General features: G+C 41.5%; 2 protein-coding genes and 1 pseudogene across 2 annotated transcripts; 1 reads left to right on the top strand and 2 right to left on the bottom strand.

The window, feature by feature from the left end:
• The first annotated feature begins 4819 nt into the window (after positions 1–4819).
• LOC145967176 (uncharacterized) lies at positions 4820–5738 on the top strand (annotated as a pseudogene).
• A 5694-nt stretch (positions 5739–11432) lies between these two features.
• Positions 11433–12773, bottom strand: LOC145967175 (uncharacterized protein F54H12.2-like). Its single transcript, XM_083091829.1, has 2 exons — positions 11876–12773; positions 11433–11695 (listed from the first exon to the last, which is right to left on the bottom strand). The coding sequence occupies exons 1-2, from the start codon at positions 12771–12773 to the stop codon at positions 11433–11435; spliced, it is 1161 nt and encodes a 386-aa protein (XP_082947955.1).
• A 3829-nt stretch (positions 12774–16602) lies between these two features.
• LOC145967174 (uncharacterized) lies at positions 16603–21239 on the bottom strand. The gene is made up of 2 exons (XM_083091827.1): positions 17734–21239; positions 16603–17632 (listed from the first exon to the last, which is right to left on the bottom strand). Exons 1-2 carry the CDS (start codon positions 21237–21239, stop codon positions 16603–16605), a joined length of 4536 nt encoding a protein of 1511 aa, XP_082947953.1.
• Positions 21240–22755: the final 1516 nt, after the last annotated feature.

Below are 22755 nucleotides of genomic sequence, written 5' to 3'. Positions count from 1 at the left end.
TTGTTGCATCTTCTCTGTTGTAATACAAGATCAAAAGTTGTTAAATTATTAAAAATATTAAATCGCTGCCAGTACATTAAAAATAAGTTATACATCTTGTCTTAAGTGTTGAAATGTTTCCTTGTGAAATTGTTTCTGGATTTGTTGGCTCTTCAAAGTCAGATAAGGACTGAGGAGTCAGAATGGATTGTGAAGAGGTTACGGGAAAAGTGAAATTGTGAGAACTAGGTGACGGTGTTGAGCTACATATTGGAAGCAATGTAGAATTTTTCGACGGTGGAATATTTTGAGGAATTGATAATTGTTGATGAGTATATATTTGAGGTGATGGAGTATTTCGAGAGTTTGCTGACACCGTAGAGAATGGCATGCTTTCAGAGCTTTGTTGAGAATATATTTGAGGTGATGGGGTATTTCGAGAGTTTGCTGTCACCGAAGAAAATGGGATGCTTTCAGAGCTTGATGATGATAGTAAAGGTGATAATGATACTGGAGATATTGGAGACCGAAAATTTTGGACTGTTCCACTTGAAATGTTAGATGCTGCGTGTGCATTGGTCATCGATTGTTGTTGATTAGCGGATTGTAAGTTTGTATAGGTTCTAAAATATAGAGGTTTAAAAACAATAAATTTTCGAAAATGCTTATTATATTTTTAGCTGCATTACTTACTTTCTTGACTGAATATGTTCCGAAAGAAACATCATATTTTGATATAAAGAAAATTCTTTTCTTCTTGTAGTACTTCCACTACCGCTCCTTGTTTCTGCATCTCGTAATCTTCGATCTTTTAAAAATCTTTCTCTCAAGCGTAACCATCGTCTCTGACAATCTTCCACTGTAAATAGTTTTACGTATTAATTTCTATAAATATATTTTAGTTGCGAATCTGTATAATTCTACATACCTGAGCAATTTAGAACGGATGCTATTTCCGTCCATGACTGTTCACGTACATTTTTATCTTTAAAATCTTTTAAATTCTTTGCATAAATGGGAGGATAACCTCTCACGATGTCAATTAAAGTAGCATCGGCTTCAGTATTTAATTCGGTCATAGGGACACACATATCTTGTGAATCTTGTGTATCTTCGGAGTCTATATAATATACTTTATCGTACGAATGATCCATTTCACGATTTATTTTTACAAGATTCCAATATTAATTTTTATGGTTATGTAGCTTGTTTATGGATGCTTCGTTTATCGCACCGCACTGTGACGTCATACAATCTCGCAATCTGATTGGCTATCTGTAAAAACCGTAGCAGTACAATTCCAACATGTTGAAATTTTCTATACTACTGCTACTGTTACGGTTACGGACGGCCAAATTGAGCAACGCGATTGGTCGAAACCTTACTGTTATGTCTTATGGAAAGTGTGTGCGATCAGCTTAATCTCCCGAGAAAATTACCGATGTTGTGATCTCGTTGATAGAGCGACTCGATGAAAACTTGTGGAATTCCCCCGCCTCGCCTACCTCCGTAATTCTGTAATTCGTCATGATATATTAAGTAATAATTCATTAATAATGAACGTACTTTTTTTCGTAAATTCTATGTATTTTATAATATCTAATCGATTTGTTTAAACTGTAATGTCACCGTCAACGTTCCGAATTTGAATGGTATACTTTCCCCCAGTTGATCTCTTATATCTATTTCGACTGTACGGAAACACGTTTGACGCAGAGCGATGCATTGCGCGGGCGAGAAATGCTTTATTTGGGCAGATGCGAACGAATAATCACGTGCATCGAGTGCAACTATTCGAAGAATAGGTGATTATACATCGCTTGTAATGTAAGGCTCGCAAATATCGCAGTAAACGAAGAGTTTGTCGGGAATGCTTCGTAATAAACTAGCTGTCGCCTTATTATATACTCATCAGCGCCTCGAGCAAAAATGGCGGAAAAAGAGAGCCTGGATAGGGTTCAATATCACGCGGGATGAGAGCCTTTTTCTCATTGGGACATCAAAACCGAGTATTCGGCAAAGTTTATCGGAAAAATTTATATAATGTTTCATATCGCATTTCTCTCCTCCGCAGGAAAGTTTCATGACAGCCTTGCCACCATTGACAACTTTGAATTCCCAAACGATATGTAACTTTACGGATTTGGATGCTAAATTAAACGACTTTATAATATCTTGCATACTTGATAAAGTATTTCGACCCGAAAGTATTTCGGCATCCGTAGCAGTAGTTCTAACATCGCTCTTTTTAATATCGAAGAATTTTATTGTTCCTTCTCCAAGACGAATATGTAAAAAGCTGCATGGAAATTGAATCTCTGTGAGCGCTACTTCCCAATGACCGCGTAAATCTATACGTTGAGGTAATTCGATGTTGAAACACGTTGTTTTATTTTTCGGAAAGTAACGTATACTACTATTGCTGGGGAGGATTATATAAAATTCTTCCTCTTTCATTTTTGATCCAATGATTTTAAACTCGAAGTGGGTATCTAAGAATCGAATTTAGAAAGATATCCTCGCCAACCTAATCAATAATTGTTTATTGTTACCGCGTCCCTTGCTTTTTATTACACGATCAACGATAAATGCTTCCTCTTGCAAATCTTTAATAATCGGTGCTAATTCTTGTTCGTAAAAAAATCTGTTTATAATTTCGCCCTCCAAATCACTTAGTTCGTATACGGGAGATTTTCTTCATTCGAGAACACGAAATAAATTCAAAATATTTCTTCGCTCCACTTTGCTTCATATCTTTTCTCAAGGGCTATTTTTGCTCTATTGACGCGTACGAATTCGCTTACATTATATTTATCCTTTTGTTTACCTCCGCGTTTTTTTTATCTCGTCGTTCCAGCGACGATTCATATTTTCCCGCGCGATACGCACATTTTCCCGCGTAACGACTGCGGGTTGCATTTTAATGACAGAATGACGAGTATGATTATAAGCGTGAACGATATCCTGCAAAACATCGATGTAATGACGCGTATTTTTATGCGTAAAAGAACGCCATATCCTCTCCTATTGAAACGCTCAACTACAGCTGCTTTAATATCGGGATTGCGGGTTACACAAAAACGAATATCTTTTTCTTTTAAGAATTTTTGTACAACGCTAGCGATAAATTCTTTACCTTTGTCGGTCTGTAAGTATATAGGTAACCGATCTTTGTTTCTCAAGAATATGTGCTGAAAAGTTTTAATTACACACGCTGCCGTTTTGTCACGTAAAGGTTCTACCCAAACAAATTTACTAAACACGTCGATAATTGTCAGTATATAGAAATATCCGTCATTATATCTCTTAAGATTATGAAGATCGACATAAATCATCGATATTTGTCACGTTATAGTGTAAACATGGAAATTTTCGATGTAGCGAACGATGCAACGTGCACGCGTTTTGCGATTTAAGCCACTGAATTAGCGTAGTGCGAAAGATCGTAATACAATTTTTCGAGTACCATCTTATTAGAATTTGCTCCAACCGAATAAACCTTTTCTTCTCTTTGTCGGAGAATTTACGTTGTTACTTACTAATAAGTTTATTCTTTTTAGCTGAACTGGCTGCACTAGTTCAGAAAGTGTACACTGAAACATTCCTTTTAGCAGAAGTGACGTCAGATGCTGCTGTTCTTTTTAGCAGTGCAGTGCTGTTCAGTACAACAATTTCACTGCACTGCCTGCCCTAGGTCTTGAGGTAGTGCAGCGGTGCAGTTCAATATGGCGATGTATTTAAACACATCTCTAATTAATAACGCGTTAATTGCAAAAAAGAAGATGGTAAAGGTTGATATTAGGGGACTCACCTCCGATGAGCCTCACCTTGACATATGTTATCAAGGTCACTGTCCTGAGTAACATGCAAAAGATTTTAGCCGTCGCTTGTTGTTTATTAAAAAGTTATAAACAAAAGAAATTTTAGGAACTTCACATAATTTTGGACACTATGTACTATAACAGACTTCTATATGTTATCAAGATCACCGTTCTGAGTAACATGCAAAGTTATTCAACTATTTGTGCGCGAAAAATGTTACATTTGTAACTTTCTATGCAAAGTGAAGTGTATCCCGCATCACAAACACGGGTTGGGTTAAGTTATATCTTCTGAAAGTGGAGCCCCCCGCAGGGGGGCGGAACACACTGTCCACGCATGTACTTTCCAAGATGAAGCAAAGTTCACTTAATCTTGACCTCCATTAAGAGTAAATTTTGCTTCATCTTAGGAAGTACATACGTAGGTACAGTATGTTCCGCTCCCCTGCGGGGGGCTCCACTTTCAGAAGATATAACCTAACCCAACCCGTGTTTGTGATGCGGGATACACTTCACTTTGCATAGAAAGTTACAAATCTATGTGAAATTATGCAACAATTGACTTTTCTTTCGATAAATGTATTAATGAACTTATGAAACTTCTTTTGTTTATATCTTTTTAATAAACAATGATTGCCGACTAAAACCTTCACAACATTACTCAGAGTGATGATCTTAATAACATATGTGAGACTCGCTTCATGTGGAAAAGTATATGCATGGACACAGTGGGTTTCGCTCCCCTGAGAGGGGCTCCACTATCACAAAACTAGACACATAAGTTCGGGTTGCACCTCGCTTCGCATGGAAAGTTGCAAACCCATGTGGAACTTCGCTTGGCGTGGAAAAATGTATACGTGGACACAGTGGGTTCCGCCCCCCTTATTTAAATGTTTTTAGCAAAAATCGATAAAAATCCGTTTAAGGACATTCATTTGACATCATTTACAGTATTTCTACAAAAATTCATTGCAATCGAGCGTAAGTCGTTTTCGGAAGTTCAGCCGAGATTTTTTGGAATGATGCGAAATTGTTGTGGCTCTAACGATCATCCCGACTCTTATTTATACAAATGTACAGGTTGATATCAACGTATTCTCTAATAAAACCCCCAAAAGGTTGTAATGTATCTACTGAGACTTAACGAACATCCTTTTAAATATTAAAGATATAAAAGATATGAAAGAAAGAGAAGAACAATGGATAGGCCAAATAGATACTATTTTGGACAAAGAAAGGAATACTGAAATTTTAGCAAATGCTCTATCAATTCTTAATGATCATGATTCGCATATATGTACTACTTCAGATTATATTTTGACATACATTGCAGAATATGTAGCAAGAAAAGGAAATAGATTTTTTAGAAATATAAATAATAAGAATATTTGCGAAAAATGTTTGAATGCATTGGTTTTACAACCAAATGATAGTGTACCAGAAAGACATAAATTAATTCAAATAAAAACAAAAGAATATTTAATAAATCCTTCGGTGGCTTTATTCAATTTGTTGTCAATTTTAGAAATAGGAGTAATACAGGCAACAAAATCTGGAGAAATTAATATTAATACATTATTTGAAATAATGGAATTGATTGACGAAGAAAAAAACCCTACAACTCTCATTAGCTGTGAAAAATATAATTATGAATTTACTAAGAATATTATTCGTTTTTATTTAATAACACGGATGTTTTTTTTAGTTAAGCAGGCGAACAGAAATGATAATATTGAAAGAGAAAAAACAAAAGAAAAAAGAAAAAGTTTAAAATTAGTTCATTGAAATATTTCAAATATTGTAAATATGTATTCACAAATTAAAGAAACAAATACGGCTGAAATTGTGATACAAATGAATTATGGAAAAAGGCATAAAATTGGATTAACTTCTTGTGCAAAAAATAATCAAAATGTATTAAATTTTATACATGACTAAAATAAAATAATAAATATAAAAATCTCTTTTTATTTAAAAAAAATTTCTTATAATAAATAGTTATAATAATAATATTATGTATATATATATATACACATATATATATATATATATATATATATATATATATATATATACAGGGTGGCCCATTTTAATCCATCCAGTCGAATATCTCGAAAACCAAGCCCGGGACAGAAAAATGTTTCAGACAAAAGTTGTTTGGTTTCGAGGGGGCCATAAGACTGCACCATTGGTTTGACCTTGAAGAGTCATTTGAAGGTCACGTGAAGGTCACTTCAATTTTTTTAAATGGAACACCCTATATATTTTTGCACACTCTTGTAGCTTATCTCGAGAACTTTCCAAAACACTATAATTAAGTACCTTTTCGTTAAGTACTTTTTGAGTTATGAGGCTTGAAATAATTTCTTAATTTTACATAAACCGTAAAATATCTTGTAAAATATTCATTTTTCGATTATCTTACCTTAATACTTTTACGTACAAAATAATGAGAGGAATCAACTGGTGTAAAGAAAACACATAGTTGTTTTGAAGAAAAAATATGTAATTTGCAATTAACAATTCCATATTTTTTCTTAAAAACAACTAAGTGTTTTCTTTACACCAATTGATTCCTCTCATTATTTTATACATAAAAGTATTAAGGTAAGATAATCGAAAAATGAATATTTTACAAGATATTTTACGGTTTATGTAAAATTAAGAAATTATTTCAAGCCTCATAACTCAAAAAGTACTTAACGAAAAGGTACTTAATTATAGTGTTTTGGAAAGCTCTCGAGATAAGCTACAAGAATGTGCAAAAATACATAGGGTCCATTTAAAAAAATTGAAGTGACCTTCACGTGACCTTCAAATGACTCTTCAAGGTCAAACCAATGGTACCATCTTATGTCCTCCTTGAAACCATACAACTTTTGCCTGAAACATTTTTTTCTAAAATGCACCGTTTGTGAGATATTTAGGTGTATCCAGACTTTTGACGCACCCTGTATATATATATATATATATATATATATATATATATATATATATATGTATGTGAACCGTATATTATGAGGACCGACATTAACACATATATTTTTTTGTATACATAGATATACATCAATATGTAGATAAGTATATCAATAAAATTTTATATATGTATATTATTATTTCGAAGTTATTAAGTATTTTTGTTTTTACATAGTGTCATCGTATATACTGAGGACCAATACTTTCTTTCATTATAAAATAAAATATAGGTTATAATTTAAAATCTTTTATGTATACATAGTATCTTTAATACAAATTAGTGTTTCTGATTACAAAATTATCTAAATATACATTATTAAAAGTGGAATATTATCAAAAATAAAAAAATATATATATCGTTTATTGTGGGACTCAATAATATTCTCATTATACCCATTGTAGTTATTTGTCAAAATTTTGATGTGCTCGAGTTGTATTTTTTCTTTATTCATATATTTTTACCACACTATGTAGAGAATACAATTTGTATTTTACAATTTATATTTTAGAAAATAGTTTGAAACTAAACGTATGGTTACGATTCGAATACGTCTGAATTTTATGTCATTTTGATCTTAACCCTTGTAGTTTAGAGTCAAATTGGCAATGTTTTTTTGAGGCGTATTTTTTTATCTTTATAAGAATTTTTTTTAGTAGGAAACTAAAAAACATTTTACTTTAATATATATTAATTTATCATACTGCAAAGAGACGGGCATGTGTTTTGTAATAAAGCGATGGCAGATAACATAAGTTTGCGAGAGTCAGTTATAAAAAGCAGAATAGGTGAATTTGATAGATTTTTTGATGCTGAAAATTAATCTGGCCACAGAATTTCCCCAGCACGTCAGGTTTCTGAGTAATTTATCGTTAAATTCGAAAATGGTTATTTTAACAAATTTTGTGAATTTGTCTATGGAAAATTATTAAATTTATATATGGAAAAATCTCATTTTTTGAAATATTTCTACCATTGACATCGACATGATATAGTATTAGTCTTCACCTTTCAAATCCATTTTTGATTGTCGACGAACGATTTTTTTCGTTGAGAGATAACAAATTGAATTTTAAGATTTTTCAAAGTATAAGAGTACATTCAATTTACATTGTACATCAGTATTTTTTCATATGATTATGTAATTCAATCCAAATTCAGTTGCAAAATTAGTTTAGAGTATATTAGTTTAGAGAGAATAGTTTAGGTTTTTGTCTTAAATGATAAAATGGGTGTAAAGAGCCAACTAAGGTAAGACTGAACTACATAATTATAAAAAAACACTGTTCATCTTCATTGAACGTATTAAATTGCTGTAAGTAAATACATAAATGTAGGTACTCTTTGTATAATGTGAATTAAATGTACTCCCTCGCTTTAAAAAAATTTTAAATTTCAATTTGATATATCTCAGGGAAAAAAGTCAGAGCGGGAAAAACCAAAATTGATTTTGAAGGTAAATATTAGTACTTTATAATAAAATTGATGCCAATGCTAATAAAAAATTGCTATAGATTTTATAGTTATAGATTTTATAGATTTTATAATCGAAAACGGCATTTTTGCATTTTTAGATTAGGAAAATCTCGAAATCCTGACGTGCTAGAACAATTCTATGGCCAGATTCAGATTTAGCGTCGAAAATTATGTTAGAAATCACTACTCCAGTTCTTATTTCTATTAAAAGTAAATTTCGCAGGCCTGTAATGATTGGCATTAAAATCTTTTCAAACGACAATTTGTCAGGTTATCAAAATGATACAATTTTAGAAATCGTTATTTTAAGCCATTCAAATTATTTACGTTTGATGTAGAAATGTGTATAAATTGTGTGTTAAAATCTATTCCTACGTAATATCTCTTGATATATTAAATTGTACGAAAAAAATAATTATCAAATTTTATCATATGTAAATTATAACAAATTAGATTGGATATGTAAAATATAAAAATTAAAAAATCCTCGAAATGGTACTCATAATATACAAAACTCGATAAATAAATTGTAAGGTCAACATAATATACTTTACATATAAAATATTATTAGGTTCTCATGACGCTTGGTCTACATAATATACAATTATTCAATGAAAGTGTTCTCACAATATACGTTTCATATATGCATGTATATTTTACTAGATATTTTATGGTTTATGTAAAAATTAAGAAATTATTTCAAGCCTCATAACTCGAAAAGTACTCGATGAAAAAATACTTTATTATGGTATTTTAAAAAGCTCTCGAGGTAAGCTACAAGATTTTTTTTTGGGAAGAGATTGTCCTGACACCCTGTATATTATTTGCAATTACAAGACTTACAAGATTTATACAAGAGTTACTATAATTGTTAGACGAATTGTAAAGAAAAATATTATGTTGTAGTATTTTTAATTTATACCTATGACATTTCCACAATTACATAAAATCTGTTTCACGCATTTATATTATTTCAAGGGTAGATATGGGCCACTATGGTGCGTCAAAACAAACCCCCACCACTCGGCCCCTGGCGCCGTGGGCGTGGCCAGGTGAAGTGGAGGGAGGCGTTCTGATTGGTGGAAACAATGCCCCACCTCCCGAAGTCTCGATTTTGATTGGCTTGCACCATAGTGGCCCAGAGTTTGATTGGCTTGCACCATAGTGGTCCAGAGTTTGATTGGCTCGCACCATAGTGGCCCAGAGCTGCGATTGGTCGACGCCGGCTGTGTCGCCGATTTATCAAATTTTTATTTCCCTACCTCCGCGGTACTAGACTCGAAGAAGCAATCCTCCTCCCACTCCAGCCCTGGCCCACCTGTATAGGGTTCCGAGTCAAATTCCCGTTACCTAGCCCTTAGTCGCTCTCGCTACGTCTTGGCAGAACGAACCCTCCCCCCCACCTACCGACTTTCGGAGGCTAGCCGGCGGTATATGTCTCGAGGAAACAATCCTTACCTCCCCACTCCGTCTCGGGGCCCGCTATGGAATATCGAAACAAGTCCCCTCCGCTCGAACGGTTCATGACGCACTTTATCGGAAAAAGAGACAAAGCATCTCAGTAGGAGACAATAATTATTATAATTATTATAATTATTATAATTAGACTACATTGCACTACAGAGGTAAAAAGATGAACATGCGGATGATTGTACGCGAGGCGGGGGTGTTATAAAGGAAGAAGGGAAAAGTTAAAAGTATTAAACACGAATTAAGATAAAAAATTTTCACATTTATTAATATACCCGCATACAATTCGTAGTACTTCGCAAAAATTTTTTTTATATCTTCTTACAATTAAACACGCTATTAATTAACATTATATTTTTCATGTTTCTTTTCGCGAAGAAAAATTTTATGAAATAATTCTACGATTAAATGATCGTTATATTTGCAATTTTCGGAAAAAAGACTAAAAATCCATCGAGATCGTAACCGCTGCACATATAATATGAAAATACACAACTGTAGAGTCCGCAGGTTTGAGAGAAAAGCCCTTGTAGTTGTTCGGTATTCCATCGATAAATGTTGGAATTTCGTCGGAGACGTAGGAAAAAACCCGGATACAAGGGCGGTATTCCGTAGCTATCGAAGTATGTCTGTACCGTCTTCGTCGAGGAAGAAAGCGATCCAGTGTTCTCCAGGGCGATTATGATTGTCCGTATTAGCGACGATGGCCGTCGACCTCGTCCACGCCATCGGCAATCTGTCGGCAGGATAGACTCCCACATGTTTGACATCTAGCTGACGCAATGCTTGCAGAATTTCGCGAGAGTCCATTTGTTTGCAGCGAAGACGAGCGAACAAGCGGTATTATTTGAATAATTTCTTTTGGTGGCTTGTTTTCGGGTTGTACAGCTAGCGGATTTTCTGTTTGCGCGGGGCGGTTAATAGCCGCACGTTCGATTTTTTGCAGATTTTTCTTCTCTATTTTATTATTTGATTGTGCTTTAATATTTTCATTTTCATCGTCGTCGTCGTCGCTTACTATCAAAATTTCGGGAGAACTGCAAGTCGTTTGAGTAATGCTGTCTCCGTCGCTGCTGAAATTATTTTGCGCAACAATCCAGCTTTTTAACTTGTAAGCGTTGCGTAATGCACAATGGAAGATTCCGAATTTTCGAAATCCGTGATGTCCGCACTCTTCTTCTACCGTCAGATTTTTGAATGCCGGTGAGATGCCTTCCAAATTATATATATTTCTAGGAAGTAGATTCCTCAAATAACTCGCTTTCTCGTTTCCTCTAACATAAATGTGACGCACGCATCTTGTAATTTGCCGCAGTTGCGATGTAAAATATTTCGGATTAGTTTCGCCATCGAACCATTCAATGCCGTGATGATTTCGCGTGAGCCAGTTGTTTTCTTGTCTTATTTTTTCAGGTGATTCGGCAAACGAATGCGTCGGTATCATAATCCAATGATCGACGATTGGAGCGTCAATCGCTACAACAGCAACCTCCTTAGGGATAAACTTTTTCTTCGCATCGCGGAAACCCTGAATATCGACGACTATATCCATCTTACGAAAAAAACTTATGTGATTCGACGCGAGGCTCTATGTAAAACAACGACGCCGAGCGTGTCTCCAACGAAACTGAATATTTTTCGAAACGTTGCGCACTGATGTCGGAGTTTTGAGCGAAGTAGAGGGGGAACAATTTTAAGCGTCTATAAAAAATTTACCCCGAAAAATCGACGATGACCTGACGAGACGAGTCGATTTCTATGACATTATCGAATTCGGCATAGATAATACAATTAATCGTCTCGGAAAGTGCTTTTACGAATCGCACTTCTAATCGTAAACTACCATGTTTGACGAGATTCCAATGTCCAGCGCAATTAGCGGATAGATCGGAAGTAAGATCAAAAGCGAATAAAGTATATCCTTTGAAATAATCGTCTCTGCTTATAAAATTTCCTTCGTTCAAAAAATGAATACCTGTTCCCGAGAAAAGCGTTTGATAGGCTTCGATGTAAAGCGGTTCCTCCGCGGAGAAAGCTGGTTGCAAAGGTCTACTGGGAATTTGCGTGCCATCGACGTACAGCGAAAAGAAATTTATTCCATAGTTCTTGAAATTAAACGGATTTAATTTTCTGTCGCCGTTAAACGCTTTATTACTAACGAAACCGACTATTACTCGCTTCGGTAATTGACCGAGTATTACATTATCTAACGATTCACCCATAACACCGCTATGAATCGTGAATGTTTTAACCTCGACTCTCGTGAGCGGATACTTGGCTGTAACTTTACTCATCATTCTAGCATGCGCGAGTAACAAACCCGAGCTTATTTTCGCCCTTCTAACGAGCAAGGTAGCATCGAGAATGTGAATTTTCGATGTTCCGCTACTTTCCATAAGGCAGAACGAATCTTTCGAACGAACGAATTTCAACCGTACTTCTACACCGTTAATTAAAAATTTGTCTTGATTGAAAACGTCGCAATGGAGATGTCCTACGAGATCTAACGCCTTTCCTCCGGAAATGTAACGAGCGCGTCTCGCAAGAGCGGGATTGCCGGGATTTGATTCCAACAGATCGTCCATGTGTCCAGGTGCATCCATGTCCCATAGACATGAAGTTAGATGGGAAGTTTTTGCGGGTGAAGAATAATTTAACAACGCCTCTATGTACGCTCGGTACGCGTAAGCGTTGTTTGGAGGCGACACGAGCTTTTGATTGAAATACACGTCGATTTGATTGAAGATAGAATGAAGCAAATGATTTACAGGACCTACGGCTATTCTTTCGGCGCTTGTTCCTGAAGCCTGTCTCGCGGAATCGGCGTTTGTTTCTACACGTAGACGAAGACTCAGCATGGTGTGCGTGAGATCTAAATATTCTTCTCCGTGTCCGGGGATGACGAATTCTATCGGCGAGTCGTCCGAGAGAGAGGTCACGGGTTTGTAATGAATCCATTGCGAATTTTCGATGCTAGTTTGCGTAGGTGGTAGAGAGAAGAGATCTAGTTCGCTCTTTAAACACTCGCTCGAATGCGTGTGAAGAAAAGACATATTTCTTTATCGCAAATTGCTCGCTGTCGTCCGTCGCTCGCCACCGTCGTTAAATTAAAATGCTCCGAATATAACTGCTTAAGAAAATATATCGGATACGGTACGTTTTTTACCGATTTTACGTCGTTTCGCAGACGTCTTAAGTCTTTTTTTCACAACCGTACGACTTTTCTTCTTCTTTTTATTTCTCTGCGCTTTTGTACTCGTTCTTTTTTTCCCAACCGCTTTGATTTTCTTACTCGTCCGTCGTCGCTTGCGAGCCGATGTTATTGCGGATTGTGCGATGTGATTATCAAGCCCGACAAAAGGGAACTGAGCTACATGCATTTTCGCATCAGACTTATCCCGAACCCTTCATTAGACTACTTATTTTTTCTTTGGCTTTTCTCTTGAGTTTGTCTCGCGATTCTTCAAAACGGTGTTTGGCCGCTACCTTAAATGGCGTATTGTTTTCGACGTCTTCGATTACATTAACGCCAGCCCGTAAAGCTTCTTTTCCCGCTCGCGCGGCTTTACCTAAATATGGTAGTACGCGTCTGAATAATCCCCCGAGAAAACTGCCGATTCCGTGACCGCGCTGATAGGGCGATCCGACGAAAACTCGCGGGATTCCGCCGCCGCGACCGCCTCCGTTCTGTAATTCGTCGCGATATACCGAGTAGTAGTCCATTAATAATAATAATAATAATGAACGGTCAAATGCGTTTTTCTCTTTCGCGGATTCCGTGTATTTTATAATATCTAATCGATACACCTAAAATGCAAAGTTACCGTCAACGTTCCGAATTATAATGGTCTGCTCTTCCCCAGCTGATCTCTTATATCTATTTCGATCGTACGGAAACTCGTTCGCCGCAGCATGATGTATTGCGCGGGCGAAAAATGCTTTATCTGGGTGGATGCAAACGGATAATCGTTTCGTGCATCGTGCGCGACTATTCGAAGAAGAGGCGATTGTACATCGCCCGTAATATAAGGTTCGCAAATGTCGCAGTAGACGAAAAGTTTGTCTGGAATACCTCGCAACAAACTAGCTGGTATGTCGGCTATTATATAGTCGTCACCCGTGAGTACAAAAGGAAATTTTGGAAAAGCAATGCTCGAAGAAGGAGGAATGTCAGGATTGTAGTAGATCGGTAGTAGATCGTTCGAACTTCCACAGCGTGAATCAAAACCGAGCATACGACAAAGCTTGTCGGAAAAATGCACATGATGTTCGCATTTCCTCTCTTTGCAGGAAAGTCTCATAACAGCTTTACCACCAGCTTTTAATTCCCAAACGACATGGGCTTTTACGGGTTTGCACGCGTCATTCATTGTCTCTATAATATCGCGTACGCTCGAATAAACGCCTGGTGATACTTCGACATCCGCATGAGAAAACGCATCGATGCTCTTATTAATATCGATAAATTTTATTGTTCCTTCTCTAGGGCGTATATGTAAAAAGCTACACGGAAACTGGATCTCCGTGAGCGCTACTTCCCAACGACCGCTTAAGTCTATACGCTGAGGTAATTCGGTGGTGAAATACGTTGTTTTATTTTCCGGAAAGTAGCGCATGCTACTATTACTCGGGAGGATTATGTGAAATTCTTCTCCTCTCATTTTGATATTAAACTCGAGGCTGATATCCAAGAATCGAATTTAGAAGGATATCCCCGCCAACTAACTAGTAATTGTTTATTGTCGCCCCGTCCCTTGGTTTTTATCACGTGGTCTACGATAAATTCTCCCTCTCGTAAGTCTTTAATAACTTGCGTTAATTCCTGCTCGTAAAAAATCCCGTCTATAACCTCGCCCTGTAAATCGCTTAGTTCGTATACAGGAGGTCTTCTCCATTCGAGAACGCGATGAATTCGAAATATTTCTTCACTCCATCCCGCCTCGTATCCTTTCTCAAACGCTGCTTTTGCTCTACTAATGCGTACGAGCTCGCCCGCTCTGTATTTACACTTTTGTTTGCGCCCGCGATTTTTTCTTCCTTCAGCATCTTCGGCATTGATATTCCAACGTCGATTCATATTTTCTCGCGCGATACGCGCATTTTCCAACGTAACGAACGCTGGTTGCATTTTAATGCTAGAATGACGAGTATGATTGTAAGCGTGAACAATATCCTGCAAAATATCGATATAACGGCGAGTATTTTTATGTGTAAAATAGCGCCACATCCTCTCCTTAAGTGTTCTATTGAAACGTTCGACTATAGCTGCTTTGATATCGGGATTTCGCGCTACACGAAATCGGATGTTTTTTTCTTTTAAGAATTTTTGTACAGCGCTCGCGATAAATTCTTTACCTTTGTCGGTTTGTAGGTAAACGGGTAAACGTTTTTTGTTTCTCGAAAATATGTTCTGAAAGGCCTTTATCACGCACGCCGAAGTTTTATCGCGCAAAGGTTCTACCCAAGCAAATTTGCTAAGTACATCGATAACCACCAGTAGATAGGAATATCCGTCGTTATAACTCTTAAGATTACGAAGATCGATTAAATCAGCCTCCCATAAATCATCGATATTTGTCACGTTATAATGTAAACGCGGAAATTTTCATCGTACTGCACGATGCAGCGTGTACGCGTCTTGCGATTTAAGCCAATCGACAACCTCGTTACACGAGAAATTCGGCTTAGCCGTTCGTGATAAATTGACCGTCGCTGAATAACCCGCGTAGTGCGAAGGATCGTAATATAATTTTTCGAGTTCCATCTTATTAGAATTTGCTCCAACCGAATAAACCTCTTGCTTTCTTCGTCGGGGAATTCTCGTCCTTACTTGCTAATGTTTTATCGGCCTCATCCTCATCCTCATCGGCAGATATAAATACCGTATCTCCTTCGGATACAACCGTCTCGTTTAACCTGCGTGAACGACGAGTTTTCGGAGTGGAAGTAACAGCTGCTAATTCGCTGCTTTTAATACGACGAGCTATTTTGCCTACGTGTAAAAAACTACGATTTCTTATGAGACTGGAAGGTGTGTTTATGTCCTGCAGTAATCGCGCAAACTGAACTCTTCCGATTGCTTTTACTGTTTTTCTCTCGCGTATCGCGTCATTTATGAGATCGCTAATATTCGAACCCGTTACAACCGCACCGTTTATAGTCACGAGTCCTTGTCTATCCCAACCGATCTTTGACGACGGAGCATCGAGTAAATATTTCAATAGCGTGTGAGCTTTGTAGCGATAAGTTTTCTCGGCACACTTTCGATTATATTTTTAATCATTTCCGCCGATTGATCGCGTTTTTTTCCGAAACTATTAGCGTCACCTCCTCCTCCATCTCCAACGCTACTAATTAAAGTACGCGTAAATTCTTCGGTATCGTCATCTTCCAAGTACATGTCCTCGTCTTGCTCAGTTTTATCATCGGCGTCGCCGTTTAAAGCTCCACGCGAATCTTTGCGAAAACGCTTTTTTGCATCCCGAACAAAGTAAAGATAACGTTGAAGTACTTCTTTATACATTTTCCATCTTTCACCCTCGTCGGTGGGAGTCGAGAGATTGAGAATACGACACATCTCCGCATCGAGTCGCGATAAAGGGGTTCCCGGTGTCCGTACAGATTTATTATTATCATTTTCCGTATTATTAACATTTTCCGACTGTTGATTTTGCTGCTGCTGCTGCATTCGTTGCATTTTTTCGAGATTTTCCGTAGAAATTAAAACCATTTTTTTAGCCTTTTCCATTTTTAATACTTTTCCAAATATTATTATTTTTCCTCACAAAGAATATAAAGAATTGTATTTCTTTTCACTCGCCGATAATCCGTGATAATAAAGCTCCGAGTATTAGGACTCGGACCGTCCTAATACTCGGAGCTTTATACTCGCGAGGAATTGAGGCACGCCTCCACCTGTGCGAGGAGAGTCGTCATCTCCTCGAAGGTGAGCGTTGCCTCGCCGATAACCCTCCGAAGGTGGTGCTTTGTTGACTTGACGGCTGCCTCCCAAAGTCCGCCAAAGTGAGGAGCTGCGGGCGGGTTAAACCGCCACCTAATGCCGTCTGAAGCTGCTGCCTGTGCGATGCGACGGCCGTCGGTAGTTGAGGCGCGGAACATCTCCCGGAGTTCTCGGCTTGCTCCGATGAAGTTGGTCCCGCAGTCCGAGAATACCTCGTGACAGAGACCTCGCCTGGACACGAAGCGACGGAAGGCAGCCAGGAACGCCTCAGCCGTGTAGTCGGAGACGACCTCGAGGTGAACAACCTTGGAACTAAGACAAACAAATACAGAGATGAAGCCTTTGTTTGCTCGATGGCCGCGCCCCTTGCTGGTCCGGATGAGGATCGGACCGGCGTAGTCGACTCCGGTACGCAAAAATGGACGCGCCGGAGTCACTCGCTCCTGGGGGAGGTTGCCCATCAGTGGCTGCGGTGTGGTGGCTCGCCATCGGGTGCACGTGACGCATCGATGGATGGACTTCTTGACGATGGCTCGACCTCGCGGGATCCAAAACCGTTGGCGCAGTAGCCCGAGGGTGAGCTGCACTCCTCCATGTAGAGTCCTACGATGGCAGGAGTCCACCAGGAGCCCAGCCATCCAGGAGACCGGCGGAATGATGATTGGGTGCCGTTCATCGTGAGACAGGATGGCGTGTTTGAGACGGCCTCCGACTCGCATTGTGCCGCTGTCGTCCAGATAGGGGCTCAGCTTGGTGAGCGGACTCCGTGGTGGCAAAGCACGTCCTCTGCTCAGTGATGAGACCTCGGTTGTGTAGTGCAGTGCCTGCGAAGTTCGAGCCCATCGTAAAAGTGCGTCTTCAATTTCGCGTGGCTCCAGAGTTTGTGCGGCGTCTGTGACGTTGTGCGTTTTCCGTGCGATTTTGCGCCAACGAAGACACCAGGCCGTCACCCTGAGTAGCCGGTGCAAAGACGAGAAACGGAGAATGAGTTCTGGCTCGGTGATGGCCTTGACGACGGTATTGAGCGAGCCGGCGGCTCGTTGCTCCGGCACCTCCAAGTTTGGCAAGACGCAGTCCACCAGAGCGGATGGCCGATCAAGTCACCCGGTTGGGTTCCTCGGGAGGCGCAGTCGGCCGGATTGTCCTTTCCCGGCACATGTCGCCATCGAGCGTCGGGCAGTTGGACCTGGATCTGTGACACCCTGTTGGCCACGTAGGTCTTCCAGCGGGAGGCATGCCCCTGGATCCAGCTCAGCGCTACCCTGGAGTCAGACCACAGGAAGACTGGCGCTGTGGGCAAACCCAGGAGAGTGCGCGTGTGAGCAGTGAGATTCGTCAGGAGGGTGGCCGCGCACAACTCGAGTCGAGGCAAGGACACCGGCTTCACGGGGGCGACCTTGCCTTTGGCAGCCAGCAGGTGAACTGCGGTGTGCCATTCGGTGGCGGAGCGGAGGTACACCACCGCGGCGTATCCTCGCTTCGAGGCGTCGGCGAACCCATGGAGTTCGGTTTGTGTGTGTGGTCCGTCACTGCCTAACCAGCGAGATACCCTGATCTCGTTCAGGCGCGGAAGATCAGAGAGGAGGTTCTTCCAGGACAGGGCGTCTGCCGACGGAAGAGGAGCGTCCCAGTCCAGCTTCTTCAGCCAGGCGGACTGGATTAAAATTTTAGCTCGCATTGTGACTGGAGTGAGCCACCCTAAAGGATCAAACAGTCGTGCGGTCTCGGACAGAACGCGTCTTTTTGTGAACTCTGTGAAGTGACGTGCTTGCACCGAGAAAGTGAAGTGATCACTGGCCGGGTGCCAGTGGAGGCCCAGTGTAGCGTGGCTTTCGTGGGACCACGAGTGCGGTGAGCTGGTGATCCAGTGTTCTGGTGGGACTCCAGACAGGATACCGAGGTTGTTGGCCCCCCACTTCCTGAGCGGAAACCCGCCCGCCGTGCAAAGACCGCGTAGCTCCCGCTGCAACGTGGTGGCCTCCGAGATGGTGCTTGCTCCGGTGACGACGTCGTCCACGTAAGTATCGCGGCGTAGTGCGATCGCTCCGCGCGGAAATTGCGAACCCTCGTCGTCAGCGAGCTGTTGTAGGGTCCGTATGGCGAGAAATGGCGCGCACGCCAAGCCATACGTGACCGTTCGTAGGCGGTACTCGCGGACGTCGTCGGTGACTCGGTGCCGCCAGAGTATCCGCTGGTGGTCGCGGTCCTCCTGATGGATGAGGATTTGGCGGTACATCTTTTCGATGTCCGTCACAAAGACATAGCGGTGCCAACGCCAACGAAGGAGCACGTCGGCGAGGACTGGCAGGAGGTTGGCGCCCGTCAACAAGTTGACGTTGAGGGACGCGCCCGAGATCGAGAGCTGCGAGCCGTTGAAGACAACCCTGAGCTTCGTTGATGTGCTCGTTTCCCGCAGCACTCCGTGATGCGGTAAGTAGCACTTAGCGGTGTTTTCTTGTTCAGATGAGGTGTTTACGACTTCCATATGTTGCAGGTCTTCATACTCCTGCATGAAGCCGCGGTAAAGATCGCCGAATCGAGCGTCCTTTGAGCAGCGGCGCTCCATGGCGTGGAGCAGACGTTCGGCTGGCTTGCGGGTCTCAGTGAGAGAGGGCGGTGCTCCAGTGAACGGCAGCCTAACAACGTATCGTCCGGTGTTGGTGCGTGTGTGCTCGCGGGTGAAGAGGTCTTCGCACCTCTTCTCTTCGGCGGTGAGAGCGACGGGAGCGGCGGTCTCTCTTTCTTGCTCCCAAAACAGCTGCACCAGGTCGTTCAACTCGTGGTCGATGGAGCACTGGTGCGAGGTATGGCTGCTCTGGAGCGTGGCCTTGTGACCTCCAGACAAGATCCAGCCGAGCGAGGTCCGCTGAGCGATGGGCTCGTCCTTGCGCCCCTTGCGGAGCCCATCTTGAAGTACGGCGGAGTATACGTCTGCGCCGAGCAGTATCTCTATCGGATCTCGATCTAGATACTGCGGATCCGCCAGGGAAAGGCCGCGAATGTGTGGCCAAGTGAAGCTGCTTCGCAAGATGGGTCCCTGGTACGACGAGAGGCGCGGAAGAACGTACGCTAGTACCTGAAGGGTTGCTCCGGTCACCTCAGAGGAGAGGCTCAAGGATAACTTTCCACGAGTTGCTCCGGATGCTCCTCCAATGCCGGCGACGGACATTGAAGAGCGGCTTCGCGGCAGACGCAAGCGTTGCGCCAGAGCCTCTGAGACCAGGGAAACTTCTGACCCCTGGTCGATCAGCGCACGGACGGCGTGAGGTCTTCCCAAGTGGTCCGTGATGTTGACGCGTGCGGTGGCGAGAAGGATCGCCTTGCGATCCGATGCGAGTCGCGTGGTGGACAAAGAACTCGCTCCGTCGGGTTGTGCGTACGCGTCGTGAAGTAAAGTGTGGTGTCGTGACTTGCACGTGAAGCAAGTTTTCACGGATTGGCATTTGGCTAGGAAGTGATTGCCGAGACAATTGAAGCACAGTTTGTTTGCTTCCACGAAGTTCTTTCTGTCGCTCGCGGTTTTCGACTTTAATTCCGTGCATTGCATAAGGGAGTGCTTGCCCTTACATGCTGCGCACGTCGAGGAGTCGGATGTGCGCTTCACGAAATGCGATTTCGCGGACCGGGACTTCTCTCCGGATTTCGCAACGGAGTTCGGCTGCACGGCGTTGAGCGTGAGGATCTGCTTGGACATGAAATCCATCAGGACGGCATTACTCGGCGGATCGACGGAATCGCGAATGGAGGACTCCCACTCCATCCGAGTTAGCGGATCGAATCGTTCGACGAGTAAGTAATTGAAAAGGTCCATCCCGTGCGTGGCAATGGGCCTGTCGATGCTCTCCTGAGCGTTGATGGCAGTCGTGGCGGCGTTATAAATGCGACTTAGCTCGTCGGCGGTCGCGGCTTTCATTCTTGGCACGGCGGTGTAAGCAGCGAAGTTGGCGCGAATGAGTTCTCGCTTATTTTCGTAATGCGAGCTCAGAATCATCCATGCCCGCTCATAGTTGCCCCCGACAATTGGTAATGACCGGATTAATTTTTCCGCAGGACCTTGCAAGCTTGTACGAAGGTAATGCAGCTTCTCTACGTTGGAGACTGACGGATTGTCCCCTATTATGGATAAAAAGATATCGCGGAACGCTGGCCAATCTCCGTACGCGCCGGAGAATGTCTGGAGCTTTATCCGCGGCAGCGAGGTCTTGAGCGAGTGCTCCTGGTGAGCCTCGGCTTTAGGCGCGACGGACGACTCGCCCTTGAGCTTGTTCGCGTACTCGACTAGCGTGCTCCGTTGTGTCACGTAAGTAGATTCCGCGATGTCAATGAAATCTGCTTTAGCGTACTCACTCTCGAGATATTTGTCTTTCAGCGCCGTCCTAATGAGATCGTGATGCGCTTCAAATTTGGTCCACAGCGTCTCGAGGATGCGGAGGCGAGCTTGTATTGCTTCGGCGGTGATGCTCGAGACACCCATCTTGCGCAGATTGTCCACGGAGCGAGACATTCGCCCGTAGATATCGTTCTGCGCCTCCAGCAACGCCTTCAAATCGGCACTCATCTTCACTAATTGTCTTTCTGTTCAGGTTCGCGCACTGGACGACACACGTGAATTTCACCCACGAACTGCGGATGCGGATGATTCTCCGGCTCGAAGGACCAGAAATGTTCGCGAGCGAATCCGACAGTGCGATGATAGGACCGGAAGGTCGTAAAGCGAAAAAAAAGTGCGCCTCGTTCACACAAAAGACTGACGTTTATTGGAGTCAAAATTAAAAGACAAGTGTTTAGTGCAGTGATTTCGATTAGCGAAACAGCGGTGTAACAAAGTGAGCGCGGTTTTCGCGAGCGGTATCGCGAGCGGTGTAGAGAAACAAGAGCGAGAAAAATGCGTTGTCCAAAGTCGTAAGCGGTCGTGTAATGCGGTTAATCAGCGGTTTGATACAGAGATTGCGAAAGTCCAAGAGAATAAGCGGTCGTTGTAAGCGGTTTTACTATGCGGAGCGGTTTTAACTAAGCGGTTTGACAAAAGGTGCGAGACTTCGACTTGCTCGCGTGCGGTGCCCGTTATAAAGCGAGCGGAATTTTGGGCCCGTTGCGACGTGGCCCAATAATTTTAATTATTTAGCGGTGACCTCATGGCGCCGCGTATAATTGGCCGCCGATGAGGTCTGACGTTGGCTTTTTCGCGGTTGCCATGCGCGCAGTCTTTTTGGAACAGCTGATTGGCAATCAGCTAATCGTGACGTATGGGCGCGCATGCCCGTACGTCACGCTGATTTTGGTCGACGGTTGAGATTATTATTGTCAATGTTTATGACACGCGTTTCTTATGTCCCAAAAAAATTGAAGATAACTCGAACGATCGAGTTTTTCTGGCGATTAGAGGTCTCGAGAAGTTTCTCGAAGCCCGTTGATTTTGAACTTTCGAGTCGTAAAACATCATTCGAAATGTATATAATATATTTAAGAATTTTAATTCGGAATGAATTTTACGATTTTCGAACACTCATAAATAAAAAAGTAAACGATGATATTTAACAACAATAACCTAAGTAAAAAATGCGCATGCTCCTCGAATATTATTTGCAGGAATGTAAGAAGAAAATAAGCTTATTCACGGGGGCCGCGTGCTCGCGCTAGCGTTCTCTGTTACGCGTGCGAGCGGAAAGCACCGCTGATTAGCCGATACACGGCGCGCGCGACCGCGAGTAAACGTATTCGCGCGAGGGTAGGCTCGCATCGGCGACTTTCGCGAGCACCAACGCTAACGAGCTCATAATTGATTATCCATATACGCTTATAGTATAAAAATAAAATGCTTAAATTCTGGAAAATATATTTTAAATCGATGTATCGTCTAAATTACAAAATACCTGTATATACACGTTACAAAATACCTGTATATACACGTATTTTATGAGTCAGCCGATAGCTCTCTCAGGCAAATATCATCCCTCGTGATATAATAATAATGTCTAGAGATTCTTAAAAGCTTAAACAGTCTAAACGTTAAAAAACTAGAGACATCCAATAAAATAATCTCATCTTAAGATAACCGTGAATGGTTTTTATTT

This window comes from Camponotus vicinus, unplaced genomic scaffold (genome assembly GCF_025532165.1).
Source record: "Camponotus vicinus isolate PSW18456_S1 unplaced genomic scaffold, iyCamVici1.0 SCAF_2, whole genome shotgun sequence".
In the NCBI taxonomy this organism is placed as follows: Eukaryota; Metazoa; Arthropoda; class Insecta; order Hymenoptera; family Formicidae; genus Camponotus; species Camponotus vicinus.
This window is presented reverse-complemented; position numbering and strand designations above follow the sequence as displayed.